Source organism: Anabas testudineus, chromosome 17, assembly GCF_900324465.2.
Source record: "Anabas testudineus chromosome 17, fAnaTes1.2, whole genome shotgun sequence".
Lineage (NCBI taxonomy): Eukaryota > Metazoa > Chordata > Actinopteri > Anabantiformes > Anabantidae > Anabas > Anabas testudineus.
The window spans coordinates 23,063,913-23,075,070 of NC_046626.1; the positions used below are offsets into that span (position 1 = coordinate 23,063,913).

An 11,158-nucleotide genomic window follows, 5' to 3' on the forward strand; every position below is an offset into this window, starting at 1 on the left:
GTTTGAAGCTGTGACATCATCACGTCACATGATCACAGTTCATTCAAATAGAATAAGAACAAAAGGAAACTGGTTTCAAACCAAAAGACTATTTACATCCACACAAACAGCTTGAAACACTGTCCTCACACATTAGAACAGGCAGCAAATGTTGAACTACGACCTTTATTTTAAAGCAGCTATCGTAACATATCAACAACCAATCAGGGGGTTAGTTTCATCAAATAGAATAAAGTCGGATGTCTCAGCCCCTGAAGGAGCAAAAGACGACCGCAGAATAAACATACAGTACAGATAAACACAGTTTTCAAACCAGATCCAGGTCCAGGTCCACATCCTGTAACCATACTGTAACCTCCACCACAGTCCGGAGGAGCAGACTCTCAGCTTTAATTTAAATGTGTGCACATCACAGGTGCTGGTTTCTTCCCTGATGATGCTCAGATACGTCTTCACTTCCTGCTGGTTTTTGGTTCTTTTACCTTCAGCAGGTGACATTCAGGTCAGCTGATTGAGGTCGGGGACTGACGTGGACTTACTGTAGATTCCACTTCTTTGTCTTTTGACGGTTTTCTGTCATCAGATCATTTCACTTCAGAATTCAGTCCTCAGTAAATACGACCGGTTCCACATGAACAACACCTTCTGCACAGGTGAGCTGCCAGCTGTCCAGGACCTCAAACTCTAATCTGGTTCTGGCTCTGGTGTCACATTCATCTGTTTTTACTCTGGTAACGGTTTCTGTGATGTCAGACTCTCCTGGAGGCTGTTCTGGATTCTGGAAGAATTCTCTGGACCTTTTATTCTCCCTCAGCTCACCTGAATGTTACTCCAACTACAACCAGCAGGAGGTGAAGACAGCTGCAACAAAGGCTGGATCATCACCAGGAAAGAAACCAGCATCTGGCCCCTTTATGAACCAGAACTCAGTCCATGAATTAATTAAATTAAAGCCGACAGTGGACACTTTAATCACGGTCGATCCACTGTGGAGTCGTACCGAAACAAAATGATGAAACCGTCCAAATAGTGGTGGACCTGACTGGTCGGGAGAAACAAAGACAAGTCACTGGGATCAGATTTTGGTTCTTTGGGGGTCCAGAAAAAAATTCTGATGCTCATGTTGTGTTTTAGTGTGTTTGTGGGTCAGAACTGGACCTGGACCTCCTGCAGGAATCCATCAGGTTCAGGTCTCTACATTCAATGAAATGAAGAAATCTCTGTGTCCCGTCTCAGCTTCATGTGTAGGTGTCCCCGTATCTGCGGTGTCCGTCACTGATGAGCTGAGTTTTCTCGCTGGCGTTCGTCGGCTGGTGGACGATCGGAGTCTCAGCGTCTGCACAGACAGACAGAAACCACTTTAAAGACCCACCGCTGATAGTGTCAGAGCCAAGGGGGACCAGAGGAGCAGAGGCTCAGACCACCAGCCCTCCTGAACCACAGCCGTTGAGATTTCAGTTTCATTCTTATTCAAGGGATCACTTATCGCATCTGGACAAACAGTGATCAGTGGAACTAAAGGACTAAAGTAATTTAATGGATGTTCCACAGAGTTTAAAACTACTTTACTTTTTATTTTGTAGGACTACCACAGCAGATAGTTACCTAAACCAGGTTATAGGTAACTATCAACTCAGACTCAAACCCTTTAAACTACATGGTTTAAAGGGTTTTAGGGGTTTCAACCTTAAACTAAATTCATTCTATATCTAAATTTAGGGGCTGGTGAATTTTAAAAAGCTCTTTAGATAAAATATGCTGAATAAACAGAATTAAAAACCTTAACTTATTAATGGGACATCAGGGAAACTACAGGGTAAAACACTGACGGCTCCAGTTTCCTGCTGCTAACATTTGTTAAGGAAAGCTGGAAGAGAAGAATGTGTCAAAATAAAAGCTCAGGACTTCCTGTCGTCTCACCGTTGTCGGGCTCATTCCGGATCTCTTCCTCCAGGTCGTCTGGAGACATGTAGTCCGACTCGGCCCCCTCCCCGGTGGATGGCGGCTTCAGTTTCCCACAGCAGCAGTTACAGCAGCAGCAGAGGCAACAGCAGCAGTAGCAGCCGGTCAGGACCCCGCACAGCAGGAACAGACCCTGGGATTAGAGGACAGAGGTCCTGAAGTAAACTGAGGCAGGACCATTCATGTACTGGTCAGTTCACAGGGATGCTGTGAGCCCCGCCCCCCTCACCTTGGCCCACCAGGTGGACAGCATGAAGTACGTGTTGACGTTGTCCTCTCCAAACTGCTGGGCCACGTAGAGTCCCAGAGACCCGTACGAGTCATAGATGTTCCTCTTGGTGAGGTCGGACAGGACGGCGTGAGCGTTGTTCAGCTCCTTGAACTTCTCCGCTGCTTCTGGGTTGTCCGGGTTCTTGTCTGGATGGTACCGTAGCGCCAGCTTCCTGACACCACACACAGGTTTTCACTAAAGGTTACTTACTGTGGTTGAAAGCTAATGAGTGTATGTGATGTTTCCCTTTGTGGGGATCAATCAGTTCTGATACATGAGTGTGTCAGCCGACCATCACCTGTTTACGGTAGGTAAGGGGGCGGAGCTCATCTCACCTGTAGGACTTCTTGATGTCATCATGGCTGCAGCCCTTCTCCAAACCCAGGATCTGGTACAGAGACTCTCCAGAGGTGGACAAAGTTCGCTGCCTCCCTTCAGACATCCTGACACCATCACCTGTCTCAGGTAAGGACATCAGACATACCTGGATCACAGCTTCAAGCATTCAGGTGAACCCACAGTAAATCCAGACTGATCAAACTGGAACAGTTTATATATATATATATATATATATATATATAAAAAAGTAAGGAAACCAAAGAACAAATAGTTGATATAGAAACTCACTGGTTTTTGTCTCTGACTTAGTTTCTAACATCAGGAAGTGTTTTATTAAATCCAGCATCAGTAACAACATCGTACAACTCCCATAAACAGGCCAGCTAACTGGATAACGACCTCAGCAGGAATCAGCTTCGGACGTACTAAAACATCTGCACCTTGAATTCCTCAACAAAACAATTCAGGTGGAGGGTGGAGGGTGGAGGGTGGAGGCCCCAATAACTGTCCGTGCTGACAAATGGCTCAGTAATGAAATTGTGTACTGGATGTATTATAAGGCCTGGGGCCCTCTTCCCCTGGTTGAAGATCCAGTCTTGGTCATAACTATTCCAGACATCAGTTTCCTCAGGATTCGGTCTAACCAGGAAGAATCCTTCGACTGATCTGAACGTAGTCATTCGACCCAAACATGACAGGATCCGACTGAACCTTGGTAAAATGTTCCTAAAAAGAAGCAGCGGACATGAAAACGGAGTCTGTTTCACTTAGTGAAAACCAGGTGTGTCAGAGTCTGGTTATCTTACGTTTTGGGACAACAAAAGTTAGAACCTGCTGTGTCACAAAGGGTAGAACGGTTCCTGAACAGTTATGTGCTGAGACACATGATCTACATGATGATGTCACACGACCTGTGAACAACATTAAAGGTAAATACGAAGGTTAAATACTGGTCTAAAGCTGGAGAAGGAGCCGTTACCTGTGTGTTGAAGCCCCGAAGTGTCCTGTCCTGAAGGAGCTGGAGCAGCTTCTCAGGTGTGTGTGGTCGCTGGTCCTGAAGAAGCGTCTACCTGTTCAGGTGTTCAGCTGTGGCAGAGAGGATCTCTCACAGCCCCATCAAAAATTCAGCAGCAGCTCAGCTCAGGTGACCACGAGCCGCCACGCCTGCTCAGGTTTCACTGAGCTGCTCGAATGGACAATGGGGAGGGGAGGTCGCCATGACAACCAGGTGAGTCAGAGAGGGGTGGAGCCAAGTAGGGAGAGTCAGACAGAACAAACATAAGAACTGGATCATAGTAGTTGTAGAACTAGCTACTACTTAAACTGCAGTATAATACAGTTGTTGTAGTACTACTGTTACTGCAATATAATACAGTTGTTGTACTACTACTGTTACTGCAATATAATACAGTTGTTGTACTACTACTGTTACTGCAGTATAATACAGTTGTTGTATTACTACTGTAACTGCAGTATAATACAGTTGTTGTACTACTACTGTTACTGCAGTATAATACAGTTGTTGTACTACTACATAAACTGCAGTATAATACAGTTTTTGTAGTACTACTGTTACTGCAGAATAATACAGTTGCTGTAGTACTAGCTACTACTGTTACTGCAGTTTAATACAGTTGTGTAGTACTAGCTACTACTTATACTGCAGTACAATACAGTTGTTGTAGTACTAGCTACTACTTAAACTGCAGTATAATACAGTTGTTGTAGTACTACTGTTACTGCAGTATAATACAGTTGTTGTACTACTATTGTTACTGCAGTATAATACAGTTGTAGTACTACTGTTACTGCAGAATAATACAGTTGTTGTAGTACTAGCTACTACTGTTACTGCAGTTTAATACAGTTGTGTAGTACTAGCTACTACTTATACTGCAGTACAATACAGTTGTTGTAGTACTAGCTACTACTTAAACTGCAGTATAATACAGTTGTTGTAGTACTACTGTTACTGCAGTATAATACAGTTGTTGTACTACTACTGTTACTGCAGTATAATACAGTTGTTGTACTACTACTTAAACTGCAGTATAATGCAGTTTTTGTAGTACTACTGTTACTGCAGTATAATACAGTTGTCGTACTACTACTTAAACTGCAGTATAATACAGTTGTTGTAGTACTACTGTTACTGCAATATAATACAGTTGTTGTACTACTACTGTTACTGCAGTATAATACAGTTGTTGTACTACTACTTAAACTGCAGTATAATGCAGTTTTGTAGTACTACTGTTACTGCAGAATAATACAGTTGTTGTAGTACTAGCTACTACTGTTACTGCAGTTTAATACAGTTGTGTAGTACTAGCTACTACTTATACTGCAGTACAATACAGTTGTTGTAGTACTAGCTACTATTTAAACTGCAGTATAATACAGTTGTTGTAGTACTACTGTTACTGCAGTATAATACAGTTGTTGTACTACTACTGTTACTGCAGTATAATACAGTTGTAGTACTACTGTTACTGCAGAATAATACAGTTGTTGTAGTACTAGCTACTACTGTTAAAGCAGTTTAATAGAGTTGTGTAGTACTAGCTACTATTTATACTGCAGTACAATATAGTTGTTGTAGTACTAGCTACTACTGTTACTGCAGTATAATACAGTTGTGTAGTACTACTGTTACTGCAGTATAATACAGTTGTTGTACTGCTACTACTGTTACTGCAGTATAATACAGTTGTTGTACTGCTACTACTGTTACTGCAGTATAATACAGTTGTGTAGTACTACTGTTACTGCAGTATAATACAGTTGTGTAGTACTAGCTACTACTGTTACTGCAGTTTAATACAGTTGTGTAGTACTGGCTACTACTTATACTGCAGTACAATACAGTTGTTGTAGTACTAGCTACTACTTAAACTGCAGTATAATACAGTTGTTGTAGTACTACTGTTACTGCAGTATAATACAGTTGTTGTACTACTACTGTTACTGCAGTATAATACAGTTGTTGTACTACTACTTAAACTGCAGTATAATGCAGTTTTTGTAGTACTACTGTTACTGCAGTATAATACAGTTGTCGTACTACTACTTAAACTGCAGTATAATACAGTTGTTGTAGTACTACTGTTACTGCAATATTCAATTCAATTCAATTCAATTTTATTTGTAGAGCGCTTTTTACAATTGACATTGTCACAAAGCAGCTTTACACAACCAAAGAACAGTACATGAACAGTGTATGTGTATGAGTCATAATAATGTGATTGTCCCTGATGAGCAAGCCGAGGGCGACAGTGGCAAGAAAAACTCCCTGAGAAGGCAACAGGAAGAAACCTTGAGAGGAACCAGACTCAACAGGGAACCCATCCTCATATGGGTGATTACATGCTGTGTAGGCAGCAGTCCAGTATAACAGTTAATGTCTTTTAAGTTAATATGGAGTCCAGTTAGTTATTGCAGGCAGACTTGTTCCATTCCTTGACTATCGAGCGTTGAGTCGAGACCTCCAAGAAACAGCTTCCGACGTCCGCCGAGGCCGGGACAGACATCATAGTAGCTTGTGACCAATCCAGTCTCCAAACGCATCCCAAGGGCAAACGGTGGATCCAGGCGAAGAGATCTCCAGCCAGAAGTTGGGCATCAGGACGAGTCAGACAGGTCCAGAGGGCAAAGGGTGGAATGACGTGTAGCTCGACAGAGAGACAGGAAGAGGGAAAAGAGAGAGGGAGAGGGAAAGAGAGAGAAGAGGAGAGATTGCAGTTAGTTGTATTCACAGTCAGATAAAGTTTGAGGTGAATGTATATTTAGTGTAGTGCAGCAGGGACTCCGGCAGGACTAATTATGACAGCCTAACTAAAAGGGTGGGTTCAGAAGGAAACACAGACATGAGGGCGCACTGGGATGTAGACCAACCAAACACTTCACCATCAACAAACCCGAGTGATCAGTGAGAGTTGGGAAGACAGCATCTAAACATACCAGTTCACCATAATGCTCTACGTCCATGAGTCCTTCCCAGATCTATTTACTCAAATGCTTGACTAAATAGGTAGGTTTTCAGCCTAGACTTAAACACTGAGACTGTGTCTGAGTCCCAAACGCTATTTGGAAGGCTATTCCATAACTTTGGGGCTTTGTAAGAAAAAGCTCTGCCCCCAGCTGTAGTTTTTAGGATACGAGGTACTGACAGGCAGCCAGCATCCTTTGAGCGAAGTAGGCGTGGTGGATCATAAGACACTAGCAGTTCACTTAGATAATGCGGCGCAAGACCATTTAATGCTTTAAATGTCAAAAGTAGTATTTTAAAATCAATGCGAAATTTCACGGGGAGCCAATGAAGTGTAGATAAGATAGGCGAGATGTGATCGTATCTTCTGGTTCGAGTGAGGACTCTCGCTGCTGCATTCTGAACTAACTGAAGCTTGTTTATGCACCTGGTTGAACAGCCAGACAGTAAGGCATTACAGTAGTCCAACCTAGAGGTGATGAAAGCATGGACTAATTTTTCTGCATCATTTAGTGACAAAATATTCCTTATCTTGGCAATATTTCTGAGGTGAAAGAAAGCTGTCCTGGTGACATTATCTACATGAGCTTCAAATGAAAGACTGGAATCTAGAATCACACCAAGGTCTTTGACTGTTGCACTAGATGTAACGGAAAGGCCATCTAGAGTTACGGTGTGGTCTAACATCTTGCCTCTAGCTGCCTGTGATCCTATAACTAGTACTTCTGTCTTATCAGGATTTAGCAGAAGGAAGTTAATTAGCATCCAGTCTCGTATATCCTTTACACATTGCTCAACTTTATTAAGCAGTTTGATCTCATCTGGTTTTGATGAAACATATAACTGTGTGTCGTCAGCATAACAATGAAAGTTAATACCATGTTTACGGATAATGTTGCCCAGAGGAAGCATGTAGAGGGAAAAAAGCAGGGGGCCTAAAACTGAGCCCTGTGGAACACCAAACTCCACTGGAGAGCATGTGGAGTAATCGCCATTTAGATCTACATACTGATAACGATCAGTCAAATAGGACCTAAGCCAGGAGAGGGCCGTTCCCCTAATTCCAACAACATTTTCTAGTCTGTGAAGGAGAATACTATGGTCAATGGTGTCGAAAGCTGCACTGAGATCGAGTAGCACAAGCATAGAGACACTACCCTGATCAGAGGCCAATAGGAGGTCATTTACTACTTTAACAAGGGCCGTCTCTGTGCTGTGATGAGGCCTAAATCCTGACTGATAGAGTTCGTGTATGTTATTTCTATGAAGATACGAGGATAGCTGCCCAGCTACTATCTTTTCCAGAATCTTTGAGATAAAGGGGAGGTTTGATATCGGCCTGTAATTTGACAGCTGACAAGGGTCGAGATCAGGTTTCTTGATTAGCGGTTTAATAACTGCTAATTTAAAACACTTTGGGACATACCCACAGCTAAGTGAGGAATTTATGATTGTCAGCAGGGGTTCTATTATTTCTGGCACTATCTGTTTTAGAAAGTGTGTCGGTATAGGGTCTAATGTACAGGTTGAAGATTTTGCAGAAGAGGTGAGTGAAATTAGTTCATTCTCTTCAAGAGGAGTAAAGTAATCTAGGTACTGATCTGCTGAGGTTAGCTCGTCACCTGCGTCAACTAAATTGTCTGGTTTTAAAGCTTGAATTTTCTGCCTTATATTTACAATTTTGTTATTGAAAAAGTTCATGAAGTCCTCACTACTGCACAACGTTGTTATGGAGATATCTGCAGTAGTTTTCTTTCTAGTTAATTTGGCTACTGTATTAAATAAAAATCTAGGGTTGTTTTTGTTGTTTTCTATGAGAGTGGAGAGATACGTTGATCTAGCTGCACTAAGAGCTTTTTTATAGTTCAGGATGCTCTCCTTCCACGCTATCTGGAATACTAACAATTTAGTTTGGCGCCATTTACGTTCTATCTTTCGAGCTGTCTGTTTTAAGACGCGCGTGTCATCGTTATACCAGGGAGCAGGTTTCTTATCTCTGATGACTTTTCTTTTAACTGGAGCTACATTATCTAAGGTATAACGTAATGACGACTCGAGATATTCAGTCGCCTGGTCTAGTTCTGTGGTGTCAGACGGTGATCCAATCAAAGTTGATAACTCTGGAAGATTATTAATAAAGCTCTGTGCGGTAGTTGATGTAAATGTACGTTTAATGCGATAGCGCGGCGCTGAGTATACATTGTTAATATGACACACTGTAGTTGAAACAAGATAGTGGTCTAACTTCAGACAGTGGGAGCGTAAGTAAATTTCTTATACTTAAACCGAATGATATTATTAAATCTAAGGTGTGACCCGCTTTATGAGTGGGTCCTACTACACACTGATCTACTCCTAGCGAGTCCAATATGGACATAAATGCTGTTCTCAGAGGGTCTTCTGGATTCTCAAAGTGATTATTAAAATCTCCAGCAATTAACGCTTTGTCTACAGAAACAACTAGGTTAGAAAGGAAATCTGCAAATTCACAAAGAAATTCAGAGTAGGGCCCTGGGGGTCTGTAAATGATAATTAGTGGGATCGGCTGAGCAGACTTTATATTTGTATCTACACTTGTTATGTTACTATAAAGATATTCAAAAGCTTTAAATTTGTGTACATGCTTTTGTACGATAGTCAGTTTATCATTGTAAATAACTGCGACACCTCCTCCTCTACCAGTCAGACGAGGCTGGTGAATGTAGCTGAATCCAGGAGGAGTTGCTTCATTCAAAGCTACATACTCGTCCTGTTTAATCCAGGTTTCTGTTAAACAGAGTATATCAAACTCCTGATCTGTGATAGCTTCATTAACAGTAAGAGCTTTAGATGTAAGAGATCTAATATTTAACAGTCCTAACTTCAGATCAGAGGTGCTGGCTGCACAATCAGTGTGCTCTGAATTTGAGGTCTGTATGTTAATTAAATTATTAAAACATACTTTCTGGGTTTTTCTAGCTTTTTGTTTAGCTCGAGGAACAGACACAGTCTCAATATGTTGAACCCTGAGTGACGACTCTGTGCAGCTAGCAGACACTTGGTTTAGCCTGTTTGTCTGCTCCCTGGCCTGGACTCTGGGTAGTCAGCGACTAGCTAGGCCTGATCTTAGACTATGAGCTATACTGCAAGAAATGAGAGCAGCACCTTCCCGAGTGGGATGGACACCGTCCCGCCCTAACAGGCCAGGTTTGCCCTCAAAGGTACTCCAATTATCTATGAAGCCCACGTTGTTTTCGGAGCACCACCTGGACATCCAGCGGTTCAGCGACCATAACCTGCTGTAGGTTATGTCACCTCGTCTCATTGGGAGGGGGCCAGAGAAGATTACAACTTCGGACATCGCCTTCGCTAATTTAAACACCTCTTTAAAGTTATTCTTGGTAACCTCAGACTGACGAAGGCGTATATCGTTAGCTCCGGCATGTATCACTATCTTTGAAAAGCTATGCTGTCCTAAGGCCCTAAGATTGCCTTCAATGTCCGGTACCCTGGCCCCCGGGATACACCTGACCACAGCCGCTGGAGCCCCTAAAGGTCTGGCTGATTTCACGTGTGTCATGATCGAGTCTCCTATAACCAGAGTTCTTCCAGGTTTCTCAGCGGGTGAATCACTGAGGGGGGCAAACCTGTTAGACACGTGAAACGCGGGGGTGGTGTGCTCCGGTGGGCTAGCTTTAGCCTTAGCCTTAGCTTTTGCTGCGCGAGTATGCCACCGAGTCGTCACCCACTCGCCCCGCTGTGAGGGCTCTAATGCCGGAGTCGGGGACTGGCTATCTCCGCCCGCGGCACCCAGACTGTCTTCTAAAGAAATAAGACTACTCTCACTCTCTCTAACCCTCTCTAAAGTCTGGATGCGCTCCTCTAACGCTGATATCTTCTCCGTCAGAGTGCTAACTAACACACACCTGTCACAGGTAAAATTGTCGCTAACGACGGAGGAAGACGGTCTAAACATCCTGCACTCCACACACTGAACAAGCTGAATATTAGTCATCTTAACGTACCTGAGTTGGAGAAATGTAGAAGAAATGTTGTGTAGAGTTTAAAAATCCCGCTGTTGCTCTCAGACGAAAAAACACACGCGCGTCCTCCAATATAATACAGTTGTTGTACTACTACTGTTACTGCAGTATAATACAGTTGTTGTACTACTACTGTTACTGCAGTATAATACAGTTGTTGTACTACTACTTAAACTGCAGTATAATGCAGTTTTTGTAGTACTACTGTTACTGCAGAATAATACAGTTGTTGTAGTACTAGCTACTACTGTTACTGCAGTTTAATACAGTTGTTGTAGTACTAGCTACTATTTAAACTGCAGTATAATACAGTTGTTGTAGTACTACTGTTACTGCAGTATAATACAGTTGTTGTACTACTACTGTTACTGCAGTATAATACAGTTGTAGTACTACTGTTACTGCAGAATAATACAGTTGTTGTAGTACTACTGTTACTGCAGTATAATACAGTTGTTGTACTGCTACTGTTACTGCAGTATAATACAGTTGTAGTACTACTGTTACTGCAGTATAATACAGTTGTGTAGTACTAGCTACTACTGTTACTGCAGTTTAATACAGTTGTGTAGTACT

The 11,158-nt window shown here is 42.4% G+C and overlaps 1 protein-coding gene across 1 annotated transcript; it reads right to left on the bottom strand.

Moving 5' to 3' along the window:
- Positions 1-382: 382 nt before the first annotated feature.
- On the bottom strand, positions 383-3,744 carry LOC113164102 (dnaJ homolog subfamily C member 5-like). The gene is made up of 5 exons (XM_026363235.1): positions 3,552-3,744; positions 2,569-2,689; positions 2,192-2,405; positions 1,921-2,095; positions 383-1,336 (listed from the first exon to the last, which is right to left on the bottom strand). Exons 2-5 carry the CDS (start codon positions 2,673-2,675, stop codon positions 1,239-1,241), a joined length of 594 nt encoding a protein of 197 aa, XP_026219020.1. The 5' UTR covers positions 2,676-2,689; positions 3,552-3,744; the 3' UTR covers positions 383-1,238.
- Between the last annotated feature and the right edge of the window lie 7,414 nt (positions 3,745-11,158).

What these genes read in the sequence shown, in the direction of transcription:
- LOC113164102 (XM_026363235.1), bottom strand. Translation starts at nt 2,675, where the DNA reads ATGTCTGAAGGGAGGCAGCGAACTTTGTCCACCTCTGGAGAGTCTCTG. An exon ending in TGTCCACCTGGTGGGCCAAG is followed by an intron (nt 2,096 to 2,191) that starts GTGAGGGGGGCG and finishes CTCTAATCCCAG; the next exon opens with GGTCTGTTCCTGCTGTGCGG. An exon ending in CCGGAATGAGCCCGACAACG is followed by an intron (nt 1,337 to 1,920) that starts GTGAGACGACAG and finishes CTGTCTGTGCAG; the next exon opens with ACGCTGAGACTCCGATCGTC.